At 44.4% G+C, this 22813-nt stretch overlaps 2 protein-coding genes across 7 annotated transcripts in view; both read left to right on the forward strand.

Annotated features, from left to right (window-relative positions):
• The window catches only part of LOC5517097 (E3 ubiquitin-protein ligase RNF123), a 52290-nt gene extending 35899 nt beyond the window's left edge, over positions 1-16391 (forward strand). For 3 of the 6 annotated variants that reach the window (XM_048728336.1, XM_048728337.1, XM_048728338.1), the window contains one exon: positions 5070-5538. In XM_048728336.1, coding sequence (XP_048584293.1) covers positions 5070-5178 — 109 coding nt within the window. In that variant the 3' untranslated portion in view covers positions 5179-5538. Of the gene's footprint in view, positions 1-1948; positions 1982-4680; positions 4696-5069; positions 5750-6326; positions 6627-6728; positions 7053-7313; positions 7429-7913; positions 8111-8506; positions 8667-9039; positions 9366-9643; positions 9917-10271; positions 10421-10508; positions 10675-11243; positions 11620-12180; positions 12440-12704; positions 13003-16257 lie in introns of those variants that run through there. The other 3 variants (XM_048728341.1, XM_048728340.1, XM_048728339.1) reach the window with 3 other exon arrangements.
• A 765-nt stretch (positions 16392-17156) lies between these two features.
• On the forward strand, positions 17157-21655 carry LOC5517092 (store-operated calcium entry regulator STIMATE). The gene is made up of 6 exons (XM_001637078.3): positions 17157-17488; positions 18533-18581; positions 18894-18989; positions 19637-19758; positions 20492-20691; positions 21018-21655. The coding sequence occupies exons 1-6, from the start codon at positions 17296-17298 to the stop codon at positions 21222-21224; spliced, it is 867 nt and encodes a 288-aa protein (XP_001637128.3). The 5' UTR covers positions 17157-17295; the 3' UTR covers positions 21225-21655.
• Positions 21656-22813: the final 1158 nt, after the last annotated feature.

Raw genomic sequence — 22813 nt, forward strand, 5'->3', positions numbered from 1 at the left:
TGTAAACACGTCTCTTGCAGGTGGGCATAACATATAATGCCTGCCGTGTAAACACGTCTCTTGCAGGTAAGCATAACATATAATGCCTGCCGTGTAAACACGTTTCTTGCAGGTAAGCATCACATATAATTCCTGCCGTGTAAACACGTCTCTTGCAGGTAGGCATGACATATAATCCCTGCCGTGTAAACACGTCTCTTGCAGGTAGGCATAACATATAATGCCTGCCGTGTAGACACGTCTCTTGCAGGTAAGCATGACATATAATGCCTGCCGTGTGAACACGTCTCTTGCAGGTAAGCATGACATATAATGCCTGCCGTGTGAACACGTCTCTTGCAGGTGGGCATAACATATAATTCCTGCCGTGTAAACACGTCTCTTGCAGGTAGGCATAACATATAATGCCTGCCGTGTAAACACGTCTCTTGCAGGTAAGCATAACATATAATGCCTGCCGTGTAAACACGTCTCTTGCAGGTAGGCATAACATATAATTCCTGTCGTGTAAACACGTCTCTTGCAGGTGGGCATGACATATAATTCCTGCCGTGTAAACACGTCTCTTGCAGGTAGGCATAACATATAATGCCTGCCGTGTAAACACGTTTCTTGCAGGTAAGCATGACATATAATGCCTGCCGTGTAAACACGTCTCTTGCAGGTAGGCATAACATATAATGCCTGCCGTGTAAACACGTCTCTTGCAGGTGGGCATAACATATAATTCCTGCCGTGTAGACACGTCTCTTGCAGGTAAGCATAACATATAATGCCTGCCGTGTAAACACGTCTCTTGCAGGTAGGCATAACATATAATTCCTGCCGTGTAAACACGTCTCTTGCAGGGCGGCATAACATATAATTCCTGCCGTGTACACACGTCTCTTGCAGGTAGGCATAACATATAATGCCTGTCGTGTAAACACGTCTCTTGCAGGTAGGCATAACATATAATGCCTGCCGTGTAAACACGTCTCTTGCAGGTAGGCATAACATCTACATTTATTTAGTCGGTAAAAAATCTTGCGATATCACACCAACCTTAAATAAAAGTATTTACATATAAATAAATAAATAAGGAGATAAGTAAATAAAAATATATACATATATACATGGATAGGTACTAAGTATATATAGAATATATAAAATATTAAATAATGTAAAGAAAATTCAATAATACAATTCAATAATATATAGATATAAAATTATAAAATTAAAATTCAATTCTTATTATTATTAAGATAGATTTCGAGGTCACGCTTAAAATGTTCGATTGAGCCTAGCTCGACAAGTTCATTAGGTAAAGTGTTCCAATGTCTTATCGTTCGGGGGAAAAAAGAATAAAAATACTTATTCTTTGTAGCTTTTTCTTGATAATATTTAAAATTAACATATAATTCCTGCCGTGTAAACACGTCTCTTGCAGGTAGGCATAACATATAATGCCTGCCGTGTAAACACGTCTCTTGCAGGTGGGCATAACATATAATTCCTGCCGTGTAGACACGTCTCTTGCAGGTAAGCATAACATATAATTCCTGTCGTGTAAACACGTTTCTTGCAGGTAGGCATAACATATAATGCCTGCCGTGTAAACACGTCTCTTGCAGGGAGGCATAATATATAATTCCTGCCGTGTAAACACGTCTCTTGCAGGTGGGCATAACATATAATTCCTGCCGTGTAAACACGTCTCTTGCAGGTAGGCATAACATATAATGCCTGCCGTGTAAACACGTCTCTTGCAGGTAGGCATAATATATATATCCTGCCGTGTAAACACGTCTCTTGCAGGTGGGCATAACATATAATTCCTGCCGTGTAAACACGTCTCTTGCAGGTAGGCATAACATATAATGCCTGCCGTGTAAACACGTCTCTTGCAGGTAGGCATAACATATAATCCCTGCCGTGTAAACACGTCTCTTGCAGGTAGGCATGACATATAATGCCTGCCGTGTAAACACGTCTCTTGCAGGTAGGCATAACATATAATCCCTGCCGTGTAAACACGTCTCTTGCAGGTGGGCATGACATATAATGCCTGCCGTGTAAACACGTCTCTTGCAGGTAAGCATAACATATAATGCCTGTCGTGTAAACACGTCTCTTGCAGGTGGGCATAACATATAATGCCTGCCGTGTAAACACGTCTCTTGCAGGTAGGCATAACATATAATGCCTGCCGTGTAAACACGTTTCTTGCAGGTAAGCATAACATATAATTCCTGCCGTGTAAAAACGTCTCTTGCAGGTAAGCATGACATATAATGCCTGCCGTGTAAACACGTCTCTTGCAGGTGGGCATAACATAAAATGCCTGCCGTGTAAACACGTCTCTTGCAGGTAAGCATAACATATAATGCCTGCCGTGTAAACACGTCTCTTGCAGGTAAGCATAACATATAATGCCTGCCGTGTAAACACGTCTCTTGCAGGTGGGCATGACATATAATGCCTGCCGTGTAAACACGTCTCTTGCAGGTAAGCATAACATATAATCCCTGCCGTGTAAACACGTCTCTTGCAGGTAAGCATAACATATAATGCCTGCCGTGTAAACACGTCTCTTGCAGGTGGGCATAACATATAATGCCTGCCGTGTAAACACGTCTCTTGCAGGTAGGCATAACATAAAATGCCTGCTGTGTTAACACGTCTCTTGCAGGTGGGCATGACATATAATGCCTGCCGTGTAAACACGTCTCTTGCAGGTAGGCATAACATATAATTCCTGCCGTGTAAAAACGTCTCTTGCAGGTAAGCATGACATATAATGCCTGCCGTGTAAACACGTCTCTTGCAGGTGGGCATAACATAAAATGCCTGCCGTGTAAACACGTCTCTTGCAGGTAGGCATAACATATAATTCCTGCCGTGTAAACACGTCTCTTGCAGGGCGGCATAACATATAATGCCTGCCGTGTAAACACGTCTCTTGCAGGTGGGCATACCATATAATGCCTGCCGTGTAAACACGTCTCTTGCAGGTAGGCATAACATATAATTCCTGCCGTGTAAACACGTCTCTTGCAGGGCGGCATAACATATAATGCCTGCCGTGTAAACACGTCTCTTGCAGGGCGGCATAACATAAAATGCCTGCCGTGTTAACACGTCTCTTGCAGGTGGGCATGACATATAATGCCTGCCGTGTAAACACGTCTCTTGCAGGGCGGCATAACATATAATGCCTGCCGTGTAAACACGTCTCTTGCAGGTAAGCATAACATATAATGCCTGCCGTGTAAACACGTCTCTTGCAGTTAGGCATAACATATAATGCCTGCCGTGTAAACACGTCTCTTGCAGGTAGGCATAACATATAATGCCTGCCGTGTTAACACGTCTCTTGCAGTTTGGCATAACATAAAATGCCTGCCGTGTAAACACGTCTCTTGCAGGTAAGCATAACATATAATGCCTGCCGTGTAAACACGTCTCTTGCAGGTAAGCATAACATATAATGCCTGCCGTGTAAACACGTCTCTTGCAGGTGGGCATGACATATAATGCCTGCCGTGTAAACACGTCTCTTGCAGGTAAGCATAACATATAATCCCTGCCGTGTAAACACGTCTCTTGCAGGTAAGCATAACATATAATGCCTGCCGTGTAAACACGTCTCTTGCAGGTGGGCATAACATATAATGCCTGCCGTGTAAACACGTCTCTTGCAGGTAGGCATAACATAAAATGCCTGCTGTGTTAACACGTCTCTTGCAGGTGGGCATGACATATAATGCCTGCCGTGTAAACACGTCTCTTGCAGGTAGGCATAACATATAATTCCTGCCGTGTAAAAACGTCTCTTGCAGGTAAGCATGACATATAATGCCTGCCGTGTAAACACGTCTCTTGCAGGTGGGCATAACATAAAATGCCTGCCGTGTAAACACGTCTCTTGCAGGTAGGCATAACATATAATTCCTGCCGTGTAAACACGTCTCTTGCAGGGCGTCATAACATATAATGCCTGCCGTGTAAACACGTCTCTTGCAGGTGGGCATACCATATAATGCCTGCCGTGTAAACACGTCTCTTGCAGGTAGGCATAACATATAATTCCTGCCGTGTAAACACGTCTCTTGCAGGGCGGCATAACATATAATGCCTGCCGTGTAAACACGTCTCTTGCAGGGCGGCATAACATAAAATGCCTGCCGTGTTAACACGTCTCTTGCAGGTGGGCATGACATATAATGCCTGCCGTGTAAACACGTCTCTTGCAGGGCGGCATAACATATAATGCCTGCCGTGTAAACACGTCTCTTGCAGGTAAGCATAACATATAATGCCTGCCGTGTAAACACGTCTCTTGCAGTTAGGCATAACATATAATGCCTGCCGTGTAAACACGTCTCTTGCAGGTAGGCATAACATATAATGCCTGCCGTGTTAACACGTCTCTTGCAGTTTGGCATAACATATAATTCCTGCCGTGTAAACACGTCTCTTGCAGGTAGGCATAACATATAATTCCTGCCGTGTAAACACGTCTCTTGCAGGTAAGCATAACATATAATGCCTGCCGTGTAAACACGTCTCTTGCAGTTAGGCATAACATATAATTCCTGCCGTGTAAACACGTCTCTTGCAGGTGGGCATAACATATAATGCCTGCCGTGTAAACACGTCTCTTGCAGTTAGGCATAACATATAATGCCTGCCGTGTAAACACGTCTCTTGCAGGTAGGCATAACATATAATTCCTGCCGTGTAAACACGTCTCTTGCAGGTAAGCATAACATATAATCCCTGCCGTGTAAAAACGTCTCTTGCAGGTAGGCATGACATATAATCCCTGCCGTGTGAACACGTCTCTTGCAGGGCGGCATAACATGGCATTCCTGCCGTGTTAAAACGTCTCTTAAAGATAGGAATTACAGAAATGTTTATTTTTTGACAAAAAATAATTGACCAACCTCTTCGTACATGATTATTCTGTCCCGATGGAATCCTTGTTGCTTCGTGCGTTTACGATTATGTTGTAATTGAATTTTGCCCTAGCGATGGAAATCTATATTATAGTGTAAAAACATTACAGTACCTTGCCTTTGTTGCAGGTCGTGTATAACGCGCCATCTGATGAATAACAAGGAATGCTTCTTCTGTAAAGAGGTCGTCGACACGCTAGCAGAAATATCAGCAGACGACCAGGCTATCAAGAAGTGATATTTAAAAATGACCTTACTGTATTATAGGGCAACACGCCCAACCGACAAGCCTTATGCATCTGCTGCTTATGTTAAGTGACTGAGTCCAACAGAGGAAACCTTGAAGGGTCCTTGTGTCAATTCTCGTCTGCACGGCCCCCGCGAGCCAGAATGTCGAGCGCAAAGAGAGTCTAAATTGGACTACCCCATTTGCTGTTCAGTAAATAAAAAAACTAAATAAAGGTTTACTGTCATCTGATCTTTTTCGTTCACACATTTTATGATTGTATCCATTACCCTTAAAAATGGTTCTCCGGTCCACAAAATCTTGGTTTCATATAAATGTAATAAATTAATTAAAAATTAAAATTCACCATTTCAATTTTTCTTTTGCTTATTGGTTTCCCTGTGGTGGATCGTCCTTTACCATTGTGACGTCATCCACACGTTGGTAAATTCGACTCGATCGTAGCAAAATGCGACGGCACAAATGTAGATCATGTTTGCCATGAGATGGGCTTTGAGTACTTTAGTTGTGCTGTGCTTAGTGTCTGGATCACATGTCGGCGCTAATGCCTACTCCTTAGAAGGTGAGTACAATCACACCATTCGCATGGTATTCTTGAAAAGGTGATGAAATTCATCAGCTCTTTCACGTAAAAAATCGACTTGCTTATTATCACTAAACAAAATGAAGTTTGCACTGAAATCTAGAAGGTCTTAAGTAGATAATCTCATTCCATTTCTTTAAATGTTTGAATGCAGATTTTCGGTAGTTTAGCAATAGCAAATATGCGCGCGCATATTTATAGAAGGAAAGTATTCTCGACAAGCAAATTGCCTGTTCAAACGGTTTGACACTTCTGGAAGCAGGCAGTGTTTTGATCTCCTTATTACGCCGGTCAGTGCAACTACAAATCAGCTATTTTTATGTATTTAAATACGAAAGCGGGATTCCGTTTGCTACTGCGCGCGCACAGAAGAAATCCCAGCTCGCGCCTTACCCTTCCTTTTATCATCCTCGCGCACCAGGGTACAACCCTCTCATAGCGGTGCACTTGGGAATTAGTGCACCTTTGTTTTGCTTGTTTGTGTGTATAGAACGTATGTATACTACGTCAACACCTAATTTTTTTGTTTTGTTTTGTATTCTTTGGTTTGCTCTAGAAGCCCCACCGCTTATCACAAGCTTCCCTGCCGTAGACCTGATCAATGCCGGTGACGTCATTCTAGGGAAACCACTGACCATCCCATGCAAGGCGTCGGGCTCACCCCCTCTATGGCATGCGTGGTTTGTAGATGGCAGTGCATTACGTGTCGCCCGTGGTAGCGAGTATCAGCAGACTCAGGAGGGGGCGCTTGTTGTTACGTTTAAGACGCTGAAGGAGAAAGAAGTCCAGTTTCAGTGCGTTGTCAGTAACTCTTTTGGAACTGTATTCAGTCGGATACTCAAGGTTGCAGTTACAGGTACAGTCCAGTTGCTAGTTATTGTTTTATCTCCTCACTTTACTGTAAGAGAAGAAAAAGAAGAGCAGGTATCGTACATTACTTTTTTTCTTGTAATTCTAGGGATAAAGGAAAGATTCGCCGAAGCTGACACTGCCAGCGGTAAAGACAAAAAAGTCTACGGTTCCTATGGCCTCGCAATGGTGCTTCGCTGCCCTTCTCATCAAGTGGCCCTGGGCGCTAACTACACGTGGATTAAACATAATCACGTGTCTAACACGTGGGAACCGCTGGCAGAGAGCAAGTACTACGAGGTGACGAGCAAGGGAGACCTCGTGTTTGCAGCTATGATGGAGGAGTACTTTAGAGTACAACTACGATGCAGGGTGTCAGTTGGAGATGAATACTTCGATTCGCATACGATGTTTACTTCAGACCATGGGAGCAGTGAGTACAATCTCGTAGTCAATCTCTTTTAAAGTTATCCGTTACATTTATCATCTGCAAGCAAAATGTGTTGAGATTTTAAGCATGTTATCTTGTGCTTGTTTTTGTTTTTTTTAGTTAAAACTCAAAGCTCAATTTTCTAACGACTAGGCTAGGTTAAGAAATGCTATTTTTATTTATGACTCTATTAATACCATAGTTATTACGGCTTCTACTAAGAAGTACGCATTCATACGTCCTTTTTATCCGTTTTTATCTTAGAGACCACTAAAGAACAGTCTGTGTTGAGAGACGCAGAACTGGTGGAGAAGCCGGCGACACTGGAAGTGGCGCTTAGAGGCGCGCGCAAAGAATTGCGCTGTATTCCAACCGGAAAGTACGTAACTTCCTCAATATCATCCTGCTCATGTGACGGGATGATTACGACTCCGGTTGACACGTGAATTTTATGTGTTCATTCCAATAAATAGATTTTCTAGATGGATGTAGTGACCTATTACCAGAGCCAAAGATGCCGACTCGGCATTTGAACTTGATCGATCCGGTTATAACCGGAAAAGTTTGAAAAAGATAAAAAGATGATGATGATAATGATGAAGAAGAAGAAGATGATGATGGTGATGATGATGATAATGATATTAGTAATGATTATGTTTAAAATGATTTTTTATGATAATAGCAATGATGATGATAGTGATGTTGTAATTGGTGATCGTGTTTATGTCAGCGATGGTGAAATTACTGGTGTTTATGATGCTTCTGATGTTCATGGATGCTGTTAATGGTAATGATGGTGTTGATGGTGTTGATCGTTATGATGATGATGATGACTAAACAGTAACAGTGTTTTTAATCATCTAGCCCAGTGCCTGAAATAGTTTGGTTTGACAATCACAACAACGAGATCGCTGATGGCACAAATGGCTATCGCTTCCAGTCTCATGGCCGAGTGCTGGTCATAGACAGGGCTGACGAGAGCAGTGCGGGTGCCTATACGTGTGCTTGTCGGGCACACACCTCAAGCAAGGCTGTTGCGCACACCAAAGTGGTAATTAAAGGTAAGCGAGTTGTACTGCCCTAGTTATTACTACCCGATTTAATATCTTTTTGAAGGAAATGAATGGGATTTAATAAAACGAATGAGAATTTTATAGCTATTTCAATTAGTTTTAACGATGATCCTTTTAATAATTTAGGTGACATCGACTAATACTAAGTAATGCAACAAATTAGTTAAGAGGGTTACCGTGGTTGATTTTGAAATGGAATTAATGTTGCCAATCAGGCCGGTTTGGCGTGATAACTAACTGGCCGCCTAATTCGAATCTACTTGTTAATTCAAAATCGACAGCAGAATTTTTAAACTAGTGACATTAAGTGAGCGTGATGCGGCAAAAAGAGTACAAATGCCAAGGATTATTTAATATTCATCAGTAGCCTTTGCCGGTTCCCAGGTCCTCCAGTACTCACGGCCATCCCTAAGCCCGAGGTAAAGCTCATGAGAGGGGATGATTTAGCTCTTGTGTGTCAGGCCAAGCAGACATTTGAGGATACAAGCCATCAGAGCCTTATCACGTTTGAGTGGTATAGGAACAACCAACAGCTAGCTGACAGGTAAAGCATTGACTTCAGCCCCCGAGCTTATTAGACATTTTGACTTCTCTGAATGCACAGTTATGCATAGGGAGTTTTACATAAGTGCAAAAGGAAGAAAAAGAAAATCATTTTAATATCATTCGCGGGAAAGAGGCATATATAGCTTTTCTTTAGGTACATTAGACGCGCCAGCTATGAATGGGCTCAAGGGGGTATGCGCACATCCCTCGCCCGCAAAAAAAAAAAAAAAATATCAAAAAAAAGCTAAACCCTAACCTTAAAATAAATTTGCCTGCGTTCCAGCCCCCCCCCCTACTGACCAATTTCGTTAGTCTACCAATATATCAGTTCATTGCAGTACCCTTCCCAACATGTTTCTTTGTCGCTGTAGTGACAAGATTGCGATAGACGATGGAAACCTACGAGTTAAGAACGTCAGTGATAGAGACAACGGTGTATACCAGTGCGTTGCTAGGGACAACATGGGCATGTCAACGGCAGCATCACGTGTCATGATCAAAGGAGTCACGTGTTCTGCTATCCTTGCACCACGTGACTCGCAGTTCTTCCCCAGGTCGTGTCACCAGAAGAGCTCGTTCTCACCAGGGGACACGTGCCGTGCCATCTGTAAACTTGGCTTTGAAGGGAAGGGAGCACGGGATGAGCGCAAGTGCCTTCCTGACGGAGGGTGGACCAGCATTAATTATGAATGTCAAGGTGCGACACCATGGAACAGTTGGGGGAGGAAGGGACTTTACTGGAAGGAGGGGAGGGAAATAAATAACAGGGGTAACATCGTATCCAAACCCTAAAGGTTCCCCACCTACCAGACCTGACGCTCATACAACCTGACTCTCGTACAACCTCGTAACGTGGGGGAGAAAGGGGCGGAAGGGAAAGGGGTGCGGTAATGCTGACCTCGACGCCCGTGTTCCCGAGGATAGACTCTAAATAGATTTTCGTTTTTTGAGCTTACCGAGTGATCTTGTCCCAAGATAACATGCCACCTACCATCCTCCCTGGTAAGGGATGTCCTAACGATATCACGATTACTACCGCGCGCAACAACAGTAAGGCAGCCTATGTCACGTGGAAACCGCCCCAGGCAGTGGACAATACTGGGAATCTGGTAACGAGAATCGAGCCGAGCGAAATCAAAGGGAGTGGGCACTGGTTACGACTTGCTCCAAAGCCTCACGTGATCAAGTACCATTTCATCGACTCAAGTGACAAAAGGACCACGTGTTCTTTTAAAGTGCACGTCATATGTAAGTAGAGAAAAGGCTCGGGTTGTTTGGACATTTGAGTGGTATTAGTGAGAGGAGCATACGAGTGGGACATGCTCGCAGGTACACTTATTACACATTGTGGGTCCGCGCCCACAAAGAACACATTGTGATTATGAGAATAACGTCACATCACTTCACAAACAAAAAGATTATATAGTTTGACAATAACAGTGTTAATCAATTTGTGCAAGGTTCATTGGTTTGCATAAGAATAGTTTAAAGTTTGACTGTTCAAGTGATAATACGAGTTTTTATTGCTTATTGCGCTATCTGTTGAATTTAAATCTAAATCACTTCAATTCTCATCTGTCTCACGCCCTTGTGTACGTTTTAGCGCGCACTGTCATCACCAGTCGCCCGCCGCCACTCTTGTACGTTTTAATTGGCAAGGACCTGGCTCTAGACTGTAAGGCGCATGCGCATGGTGCAGTCGTATACTCGTGGACGCGTATCATGTTCACTCAACCCGACAAGACAATCCAGGTACCAGGAAGCCGTGCAGGCCCCCATTCAGGTTTTCAATCGGGCCGCCGTTGAGTTAAACGCTATCTTTATATCTCTACATTATTAGGTGCAGAACACTTCGAGGATTCATCTAATGTCTGGTGGTCAGCAGCTATCAATCAAAAGTTTCAGCGCAAGGGACAGTGGCAAGTATACCTGTAAGGTGATGATGAAGACATACGACATACCCGGCAGTGTCGACACTGCCTCGTCATCAGTGGATGTCGTCACAAGTAAGTAATGCGGTAACTCAAGCTAGTAACGCTATGATCACCTGGTAACACAAGCTAGAAATGCTATCTGCTCACGTGGTAACACCAGCTAGAAATGCTATCTGCTCACGTGGTAGCACCAGCTAGAAATGCTATCTGCTCACGTGGTAGCACCAGCTAGTAACGCTATGCCCACGTGACTACCCTATATAAGGCGTTTCGATTTCCAAATTGCTTGTAGAGGGTTCCTGTTGGACGTCTAATGACTTCCCCTCTCACCCGAAGTTACACATACAGGCCTTAATTTTCTTACTTGTACCCCCGCTTGCCATCCCTTTAAATTCCCGGTGCTCGTTTCCTGTTCAATGTACGCTCCACACATCGAACTCATGGTTAAAGCAACGCCGTACGCCGTCTGACTTACAACAAGGCTCTTTGTTTTTTTCTCTTTCCCTCACCTTCTCCCATTTCAGTCTCTTTTCGAAACAGATAGCCGGATATAATGTAGCTCTAGTCGAAAAGTTCCTTCCTTGGCCTCCTTTTCCAGATAAGTTGCATGATAGGAATTACCTTCATTCTTTTCTTTTCAGAGGTGGAGTGGTCTAAATGGAAACCGTGGACAGCATGCTCAAAGTGCGGCGTCCCTGGCGTACGCATGCGTAATCGAACATGTCAAAAACCAGGCTCACCTCGCCAGGCGATTGGCTGTGTGGGAAAAGAGCGTGAAACCGAGGCTTGCTTTGAATCTTGTCCAACTGAGCGTCCGAATGTACTCAATGCTGTTGGAAAGCACGTGAATACAATCAAGAAAATCGCGACAATTTATCACGATAAAGGGCTCCAGTGGTTAAGAAAAAATCACCCTGAATTTTACAAATTCCTGCTCAGCAAAAGAGGCCGAGTGGTCATCATCTGTGGTATCGGTGCCATACTTATATCAATCATACTCATGTCTCTCGCGTGTAGGTGAGTGATACCAGCGACCCCCAGCCACCCCACCCACCCATACCAACCATACTGATGTTTCTATACGTGTAGATGACTGGATGTTTCTATACGTGTAGATGACTGATGTTTCTATACGTGTAGATGAGTACTACTTATCTACCACCCCAGCCACCCATACCAACCATACTGATGTTTCTATACGTGTAGATGACTGGATGTTTCTATTAATTAATTTCTATTAATTAAAGTCCATGATAAGTTTTGCGTATACATACTTTTTTGGGTCCTTACTTAAGTTTCTCCCAAGTTTGAAAGTTGTTAAAAAAAGGCATGGCACGAAAGCATGTGCAAAGCTTAGTCGTCTAGTCTAGTCTTAGTCTAGTCTGAGCAGACCTGTGACATGATGCGGGGCGGGTCCCTGGTAGAGCATTTTGCGCGTTTGATTGATGGTTAGGTGTTCAAGTAGTGTTTGACTTAAGGCAGCTCTTGGGAATCTTTCATACATATATGGTACATCCCTTCCCCGAGTTTTTATTGCCTTATAACACAGTGATTGATTTCCATTACCGCTTTATCCAGGAAGTTATACCGGATGAGGCATATCGCGAGCGATACTGAGTCGTGTGAGAAAAAAAGGACGAAAAAGAAGAATCGGCGTTCCAAAGAGAAACGCAAAGTTATCAAAACTCTGACCTCGAGTAAAGAGGAGGGCACAACCCTAGAGGGAGACCTGCAAGTAGCAAAACCTGTAGTTCTTGAAGAAGACAAGAAGAGAGACGAGATGGCATCAGAGAGGAGACGAAGCATCTACGAGGCAACCTCAAATCCTAGATGCCAGGTGCGGTGGCGAAACTACTGAATAATGTATGGTCTTTATTTACGTTCTCAAAGCGAATACTTGAAACGCATTTTTAATAAGTATCCTGAGACCGCCAGTCTATAGCAATGTGCAGTAGATGGCGCATATCCTTTTAATAAGATACCAATGTGTCCAGGTCTTTTGATGTGTTTAAGTTTACCTTCAATCTGGACTGTGAAAAATGGCTGATTAGACACGAAGCCACTCTGTTCAACACTCAACTCTCCTCGCTTAATGTTCCCAGGGCTCTTTGCGAGAAAGCATCCAGCAATCCTACAGTGTCATCCTACCTGACGAGTCGGACGTCTCTCCCGACCACTACCATGAATACCATCATACAGGAGAGGTATATGTGGACGAGAACGGTAACGAATATGTTAACGTGGCCCACACTGAGGCCGCGGAGGACTTCGTTTATGATAATATGGAGGGGTACGATGGTGTGGCGGAAGGGGTGCAGTATTTGGGCGAGGTTGGTCAGGAGGAGTACGTCTACGAGTTGGTCGATGCTAATGACGACGGCTTCATTTACGAGAACGTAGGTGAGTGTCTTCAGTCAATCGTTTCTCGAAATTGACATAGAATATCCTGCGTATTAAGTACAAATGGTGGAGATTTTTAGGCTATCGGAGGGAAGATAGGAGAAGCCGAGGAGGGCGTCCGCCTGTAATCGATCGTCTTTTTGTCTTTTTCTCCAGTTGCGCTCGGTGTCATCTCCCTGCCCTTTGTACCTGCCGCAAAGGCTAGCCCCCAAAGCCCTTTGTGCTTGCCGCGAAGGCTAGCCCCCAAAGCCCTTTGTACTTGCCGCGAAGGCTAGCCCCCCAAAGCCCTTTGTGCTTGCCGCAAAGGCTAGCCCCCAAAGCCCTTTGTGCTTGCCGCGAAGGCTAGCCCCCAAAGCCCTATGTGCTTGCCGCGAAGGCTAGCCCCCCAAAGCCCTTTGTACTTGCCGCGAAGGCTAGCCCCCCCAAAGCCCTTTGTGCTTGCCGCGAAGGCTAGCCCCCCAAAGCCCTTTGTGCATGCCGCGAAGGCTAGCCCCCCCAAAGCCCTTTGTGCTTGCCGCAAAGGCTAGCCCCCCCAAAGCCCTTTGTACTTGCCGCAAAGGCTAGCCCCCCCAAAGCCCTTTATACTTGCCGCAAAGGCTAGCCCCCCAAAGCCCTTTGTGCATGCCGCAAAGGCTAGCCCCCAAAGCCCTTTGTACTTGCCGCGAAGGCTAGCCCCCCAAAGCCCTTTGTGCATGCCGCGAAGGCTAGCCCCCCCAAAGCCCTTTGTACTTGCCGTGAAGGCTAGCCCCCCAAAGCCCTTTGTACTTGCCGCGAAGGCTAGCCCCCCAAAGCCCTTTGTGCTTGCCGCGAAGGCTAGCCCCCCAAAGTCCTTTGTGCTTGCCGCGAAGGCTAGCCCCCCAAAGTCCTTTGTGCTTGCCGCGAAGGCTAGCCCCCCAAAGCCCTTTGTGCATGCCGCAAAGGCTAGCCCCCCAAAGCCCTTTTTGCATGCCGCAAAGGCTAGCCCCCAAAGCCCTTTGTGCTTGCCGCGAAGGCTAGCCCCCAAAGCCCTTTGTACTTGCCGCGAAGGCTAGCCCCCCAAAGCCCTTTGTACTTGCCGCAAAGGCTAGCCCCCAAAGCCCTTTGTGCTTGCCGCAAAGGCTAGCCCCCAAAGCCCTTTGTGCTTGCCGCGAAGGCTAGCCCCCCCAAAGCCCTTTGTACTTGCCGCAAAGGCTAGCCCCCCCAAAGCCCTTTGTACTTGCCGCGAAGGCTAGCCCCCCAAAGCCCTTTGTGCTTGCCGCGAAGGCTAGCCCCCCAAAGCCCTTTGTGCTTGCCGCGAAGGCTAGCCCCCCAAAGCCCTTTGTGCTTGCCGCAAAGGCTAGCCCCCCAAAGCCCGTACTTGCCGCGAAGGCTAGCCCCCCAAAGCCCTTTGTACTTGCCGCGAAGGCTAGCCCCCCAAAGCCCTTTGTACTTGCCGCGAAAGCTAGCCCCCCAAAGCCCGTACTTGCCGCGAAGGCTAGCCCCCCAAAGCCCTTTGTACTTGCCGCGAAGGCTAGCCCCCCAAAGCCCTTTGTACTTGCCGCAAAGGCTAGCCCCCCAAAGCCCTTTGTGCTTGCCGCGAAGGCTAGCCCCCCAAAGCCCTTTGTGCTTGCCGCGAAGGCTAGCCCCCCAAAGCCCTTTGTACTTGCCGCGAAGGCTAGCCCCCCAAAGCCCTTTGTACTTGCCGCGAAGGCTAGCCCCCCAAAGCCCTTTGTGCTTGCCGCGAAGGCTAGCCCCCCCAAAGCCCTTTGTACTTGCCGCGAAGGCTAGCCCCCCAAAGCCCTTTGTACTTGCCGCGAAGGCTAGCCCCCAAAGCCCGTACTTGCCGCGAAGGCTAGCCCCCCAAAGCCCTTTGTACTTGCCGCGAAGGCTAGCCCCCCCAAAGCCCTTTGTACTTGCCGCGAAGGCTAGCCCCCCAAAGCCCTTTGTGCTTGCCGCAAAGGCTAGCCCCCCAAAGTCCTTTGTACTTGCCGCGAAGGCTAGCCCCCCCAAAGCCCTTTGTACTTGCCGCGAAGGCTAGCCCCCCAAAGCCCTTTGTACTTGCCGCGAAGGCTAGCCCCCCAAAGCCCTTTGTACTTGCCGCGAAGGCTAGCCCCCCAAAGCCCTTTGTACTTGCCGCGAAGGCTAGCCCCCCAAAGCCCTTTGTGCATGCCGCAAAGGCTAGCCCCCCAAAGTCCTTTGTACTTGCCGCGAGGGCTAGCCCCCCAAAGCCCTTTGTGCATGCCGCAAAGGCTAGCCCCCCAAAGCCCTTTGTGCTTGCCGCGAAGGCTAGCCCCCCAAAGCCCTTTGTACTTGCCGCGAAGGCTAGCCCCCCAAAGCCCTTTGTACTTGCCGCGAAGGCTAGCCCCCCAAAGCCCTTTGTACTTGCCGCGAAGGCTAGCCACCCAAAGCCCTTTGTACTTGCCGCGAAGGCTAGCCCCCCAAAGCCCTTTGTGCTTGCCGCGAAGGCTAGCCCCCCAAAGCCCTTTGTACTTGCCGCAAAGGCTAGCCCCCCAAAGCCCTTTGTGCTTGCCGCGAAGGCTAGCCCCCCAAAGCCCTTTGTACTTGCCGCAAAGGCTAGCCCCCAAAGCCCTTTGTGCTTGCCGCGAAGGCTAGCCCCCAAAGCCCTTTGTGCTTGCCGCGAAGGCTAGCCCCCCCAAAGTACTTTGTACTTGCCGCGAAGGCTAGCCCCCCAAAGCCCTTTGTACTTGCCGCAAAGGCTAGCCCCCCAAAGCCCGTACTTGCCGCGAAAGCTAGCCCCCCAAAGCCCGTACTTGCCGCGAAGGCTAGCCCCCCAAAGCCCTTTGTACTTGCCGCAAAGGCTAGCCCCCCAAAGCCCTTTGTACTTGCCGCGAAGGCTAGCCCCCCAAAGCCCTTTGTACTTGCCGCAAAGGCTAGCCCCCCAAAGCCCGTACTTGCCGCGAAGGCTAGCCCCCCAAAGCCCTTTGTACTTGCCGCAAAGGCTAGCCCCCCAAAGCCCTTTGTGCTTGCCGCGAAGGCTAGCCCCCAAAGCCCTTTGTACTTGCCGCGAAGGCTAGCCCCCCAAAGCCCTTTGTACTTGCCGCGAAGGATAGCCCCCCCAAAGCCCTTTGTGCTTGCCGCGAAAGCTAGCCCCCCAAAGCCCGTACTTGCCGCGAAGGCTAGCCCCCCCAAAGCTCCGATCTTTTTGGCCGTTACCCCTATCCTCAGATCGACGCCCTATACTAAGCATTAATCTTTCCGTTGGGACATTTGGTATCTAAAATATATACACGGATTTGAACCCACCGCCTAACTTCTTTGTAAATCCTTTTTATTCAGGTTACGATTGATGCAATACCACAGGAACAGTACTGATTGGTTTTATCCCAAAGATGTGGGACCTATTTGCTGGCCTTTTCTGCACTCTTTCCCTTGCCTCTTTAATAAACACGACAGTGCACTCACATGGAAAATTGAATTTGTGTTGATTTAGTGATATCCAGTCACCGCTGACATTAATCTAAGATAAAAAATGAAATTATTGATAAATATAACTGCATGCTCGGAGAGTCAGTCCTTTATTTGTGGATCGCTGTTAAAGAAAAGAAAGTAACCACTGGATCCTCGAATGTGATCAAAATTGCGTCAAAGGGTCGAATGCAGAGTAGTGGTGGGGTGGGGGGAAAAGGTTGATATATCCACCGCCCACTTTTTTTCGGTGATAAAATGAGATTCCGTCTTTTGGTTTTGTATGATAACAAATAAAGGCTCAAGCTCAGTCCGCTCCTTTTTTTAAACCCCGGACCTGCCCTCTGTGATTGTACTTTCAGTCTTCTTCCATTCCCCTTTTCATGGAACCTCTTACAAGTTTGCTCTCATATAAATCAGCATTGAGACTGAATTGAACGGTTTTCGGTAGAATAAAATGTGGGGATCTTCAGGTATTGATCTAACATCGATGCTATATGTTGGAATGGAACATCACGAGTGGTAGGGCATATTGAAAAATTGAGCAGGAGAACCCACTGTTTGACCTTTTCCCCAGACGAAACAATTATAGGTCAAACAGACCCTGAGTAGCAGTGAAAACGAGTGTGGAATCATTTTGGTTTCATAAAAGACCAATGTAAGGAGGCTGAATGCGGGCGATTCATTTCCCCCCGTCCGATCCCATAACAATGCTGGGTCTTTTGTGTCAACGCGCCCGTGGGGGTCTGGACTTTAGAATAGTTTCGTACCCAGTCCACCGGATGTGTGAGCGGCAAAGAGCTGTGGGCGAAGAGAAACAAGCGGGTGAGGTTTCGAAAGTAAAGGAATTACAGCCAAAAACCCGGCAAAAACGCCTCTGCAGTGCGTCTGTGGTATAAATAAGTACTCATGATTTCCGAAAACTACACTAATACTGTATCTACGAGCGTGGTAACTACGGCAAAAGAAGCAAACTTGGCCACGCACCTTACGAAGCGTGCGTCCGAAGTCGAACTCCATGGGATAAAATGCAACTTGACCGACGATTTTGGTCTGTTTATCCAAGGAATCCTAGCTCTAGTCGCATTCAGTACATTACTATGTAAGTATCTTATTATTTTGTATTTATAGATTCGGTTGATGTTAAGATATGTGGTTTTTGTGTGCAAATTGTTGATGCGGCCCATTCATTTTGTTTGAGTTTTATTTGAACTCTCTGTAGTTTTCTGATTTTTTTCACTTGTTCGTATTATTTATACAATTGCTTATTCCCGAATATCTAAATGGAAAGGGCAGAACAATTCTAAATGTCCCAATAGCTTGGCTGCGGACGTATTTTTTTTAAAATCTGACTATTTACGTTTTATCTCTGGTGAAATCAGACAGATCGAATATCATTTGTGAAAAATTTCAAAACATTGACAGAGAATGTTTAAAGTTCGCACAGTGTTTCCACACTGCATATTAAAACTCGAGTCCAGAATCACAAAGTTCATATCGAATGTAGTACATGAAATATGGGCACGAAACCGAACATATTCTTAACTCCTTTCCCAAACGCCCGTTGTTTCTTCAATATATAAGCTTTAGAATTGCAAACGTAAAACTACAATGTCCTCAAACACCTGCTTTTGAAATATTCGCATTGTATTTTGTATTATAATTACAAACCTTTATCCAAATTTTGCACCACTAGTTTCGCCCAAAAAGAAAAAGAAAGGCAGTATTGTATAGTATTTAGGTAGAATTGCTGTATCGCACACATTACAGTATACCGTAAATACAGTTGCTATATATATAATGTTTGGCAGACAATCCAAATACTTCAGTTTAAAATTTAGAGTTTATTATCCACAAATGACTTCCAGTGTTGCACACTTTGTCCCTCCCCGCTATGCAGTCTTATATTGGTACTGATAAATACTCCAAAGGGTGTTTAATATCTTTTATTTGCTACTGGCAATTTCTCCCTGTGGTTTGAAATACATAAGAAATATTGAACTGTGGAGAGTGGTGAGTGAGAAATTTGATCATTTTTCCAACTGCTAGATGTTCAGTATAATTTGCATCTGTGTTTGATTAGGGACCAATGTCGGTTCTAATACAAATCTGTATACTCAAATGATTTGTGTTATTCATTCTTTAGTAAAACGCTACAGAGAACCAGTATGTGAAAGAAGGACATTTAGAATATGGTAAGCAGAAGTGATGGTTCAATAATGGCTTCCTCAGGGGAACCTTGTCTTACTAATGTTTTTCTGCAGCTGTTATGTTATCAGGAAGATAATTTTAACACCATCAAACCACATTTTTCTTGTGAAAAAATATATTAGGTGTTCGTAGTTTTTTTTTTCTTTTAATGATTTTTATTTCATATCAGCATTTTATTACTGAATAAGGCAAAAATGCTCTATATTGTAATTTCATGTGGAATTATTTTGATAGGTCCTGCCTGTTTGGTTTTTATATAAGGTAGAGAATATAAATTGTTTCTTGTTTCTTTACAGGTTTTATGACACATCAAAGCAAGGTGTTGGGGCCGTTGTAATTCACTTTGCTAATGTCTTCCTTGCTGGGATGTTTAGTGGAGATCCTTGCACATGGTAAGTTTGGGTTACCTGTGTATACAGTCGATTGACGAAACGCTTTTGTCAACCGACTTCACAACTATGCGACAAGCCTGTATATAAGCATGGGTAAAAAACCACTGAATCACTAAGCAGGCTTAGATGCGGTGTCTAATATATGTATGCAGCTAGGCGCTTCAGTGTTTTTACCCATGCTTAGTAAGTTTCTTGTATCCTTGTTGGTTTTCTTCATAAAACTGTCACCCTCATGCATCACCCTGTAAATGTGTCCTCACTGTGAAGGCCCTCACTCTTGGATGTGATAAGTGACTTAAGTAAGACTTAGGACATGTCTTGTCCTAAATCCTGCCGGTGCACTTCTCTTCAACAAATCTCGGCTATAAGTGGACACTGTAATACATGTCACACTATAGCAGGGGGAAGGGCTGCCCTCCCCCCCCCTCCCCCCAAGTATATGGTCCTATTAATAAGGCAATAAGGCGCTTGAGCAAATTTGTGTGGCAAGCTATAATGAATCTTTTAGTTCCACAAAAATGACATGTAATACTTCAGTAGCCAATTAAATCTACTTTGAACTGAAATTCAATCCATACAATGTACATTGCTTGATTCTGTTTCTTGTTACAATCACATCTGTTTGACTGATATTGTTGTTTTGACAGGTATTTCATTAACTTTTTGCTGGACTCTACGGCTGGGCTAGTCATCATCTATATCTTAATCTCACTGACTCAAGTAGTTGTCAAGCTCTACAGTATAGACAATCTCCGATTCGGAGAATATGGTAGGTATCATTTAAAATAAGTTCCCAAAACTGCTGGTACTTATAAGATCTTTTCACAATCAACTACAAATTTCCAATACTGTATGCTGCATACTGTATATGATATATGGAACTTAATGCATAATTACAATCTTGAATTCGCAATTGTAGGTGGTCTTTTTCAGACTTCTTTTAAGGGCACAATCACCTAATATCACCTGATATCAGGAAATAGGGGACTTGTGCTAAAAGATAATGTGACCTTTCTGGCCTTTCTGACCTTTCAAACAAAAAAATCAGAAAAGACTGCGCCGGCACAAAAGAGAAAGAAGTAAAAATAAAATATTTAAATAAGACTAAACCCTTTCTGAAAAAAAAAAATAATTCTTGCTTTTTTTGTAAGCGCTTTTTGTTGCTATTATTTTGCAGCTAAAAGCCTGATCGTGCGCTACTAGTTTGCCACCCAAATACAGTAGTCATGTGATCTCTTAGCGCAAGTCCCCCATTGCATCAGGATTGCTATCAGGAAATTTTTGCTTGAGATGAACACAGTAATTCACTCTTGGCTTTTTTTTAAGGGTCTGAGCATATAAAACCCCAAATTTATGGATAGTTTAATAATTCTTCATTACTTTATGGCAAAGTCTAACATATCCCTGAAATAGATTCCTTTTTTTTGTGTTCCCTATCAAAGTAAATTTTGGCTGTCCATTATGTCACTTCAACTAATCTCTTCTGACTCTTTTCTCCCCAGGGACCCCTCCCCAGTGTAGTGCCTGGATCGGGCAGTGTGTTCTCTACACCCTGGTAGTCATCTTTGAGAAGATCACAATAGCGCTCATAGTACAGCTACAGTTCTGGGAGAGTGTGCGAGAGTTCATCCTCAAACCCCTAAAGGGACACCCCAAGATGGAAGTGGCAATTGTTATGTTGATTGTACCCTTCATATTCAATGTAAGTTCAGCTTTCCTTCTTTTCTTTTCTTTTTGCTGACATGAACATGTGAGAACAAATGACAGTCTTCCCCTTTAGTGTCATTATTTTGGGTTGGGGGGTTGGGGTGGCAAGCCCGAATTGATTCTATGCAGCAGAGCATAGAGAGGGAGCTTGTGCCCCTTCTCTAGCTACACTTTAAAATTTTAAAAGCGCTATGAAAAGTTATTGATATTTAGCTTTATAAAAGTGACCCATATTATTATTATTTAAACTTAAATATACATATTCTTTTTTACGATGATTTATGGCTTCATTAGACGTGTTAAAAATGGTTGTTCTTTCAGGCATTTATGTTTTGGGTCGTTGACAACTTCCTTATGAGGAAGAAACGCAAGTCGTTACAAGAAAGTGACTCTAATATGAAAGTGAAGCACCTTCGCCGACCAGAGCTTGTCAAGTCTACGGAGGAGGAGGCCGTGTTACTGGATAATATTATTGACAATGATGAAGACATCGAAGAGGGAATACACAGACGGGAAATAGTCAGATAGCAACAAGGATATACATAGATTAGTAATTTGTAAATGTTTGCCACAGTTTTGATAAATACTTTTTTTATTGTGGAGAGGAGATTAAATACTCCCAAAATATACACATTTCGATTTTAGATATTATAGACTACCTGTGTCTTCTGTTGCACAAGCCATTTAGTTAGCAGAGTTAGCAGAACGAGGCATTAACACAATGGAACGAAATTATGTGACAGGATATTCCGATGTAAGCTGTAGGAAAAAGTACCTTTTAGGCACATATACATCTTAATTACGTCGTGTTATCCATGAGCCGTATTCAAGGTGAAGCAAGGGGCAACCCCAGTCTTGGTGTATTTTTAATGAACAGTTGAACACGGCTTATTGATAATACGGCGTTTGAGCCTGCCCTTTTATAGCTGGTTGATCGTTCAATAAAAGAGAAGTCGAAATTGTCTTTTTGGTAAATTAGATCTAAGTCTAAAAAATAAGTATTGTAGACATACAATATGAACCATTTATTGAAATTGAAATTTGGCCATTTTGAAGCATTTAATTGCCCGAAGATTTCTTTTTCACAAAAAAAAATATTTTACACAAGTTATGCATGTATGTATGAACCCACAGAATTTGAGCATGTCACGTTTTCATTACTGGATGGGAAAGAAGATGCAACGAGTGTAAGACTGAATATCATACTATAGAGCCAATCAGAGAGGATGTTCGAGTGTGGACAGGATTACCAATGAATACAATGATTGCCTTTGGTAATCATCTTTAGCCCATTTCGCTGCACTTTCCCTATACAGAGCTGCTACAGGCCTAAAAATATTAGGGGGAGGGGGGGGGCACGATACAAAAGCATAAAAAACATTTGGGGCAAAAGTTGGGGGAGGGGTCACGTGCCCTGAGTGCCCACCCCCCGCTAAACAAACAGCTCAACCTGTTACTATGCCAGTGTCATGGCTTACAGCGTCCAGAAAGGCAAAAGAGCAACCGAGTTGAGCCCGAGATAATTACACCCCTCCTCGTCACACAAGGGGTGCCCCAGAGCTCAGGTCTTGGCCCTATGCCCTTTTGTATTTCTTTGTCAAGTCTCCCGTAAGGCTTCGTGCTGGGGTATGGGTATGTAAGTAGTGTCAGTGCGTTTACGACCCCAAGCTGTCGGTCTCATCCTTCGCTTTTTACCCTGGAAACCAAAGGCTCTAATTCACGTTCTACTTTTTAAACTACAGGGGTGAATATCGCGCTTTTTAAACTAACAGGGGTAAAATATCGCGCGCAATAACAGCTCGACAACCGCACTCTGATAATTAACTGTATTGTGTTGGGCAGGTTGTTATGGCAAATTTAGACTCCGCGAAGAACGATGATACATAATTTTATTTGATTTTTTAATGATATTACTAGCTACTTCTAAGGTTAGCATTGAAGTTAACAGTATTAATAAACAATGAAATAAACTGTTAGACTAAACATGTTTGTCCATCCACACAGCCTTCTCATTGCATATTAGCAACGAGAAGTGAAGTGTTGTCATTATTTTTAATCATAACTCTCGTGAAAAATGCCGATCAAATATGCCCATTAAAATCTGTATTCAGTGGCAT

This window comes from Nematostella vectensis, chromosome 1, assembly GCF_932526225.1.
Source record: "Nematostella vectensis chromosome 1, jaNemVect1.1, whole genome shotgun sequence".
NCBI lineage: Eukaryota > Metazoa > Cnidaria > Anthozoa > Actiniaria > Edwardsiidae > Nematostella > Nematostella vectensis.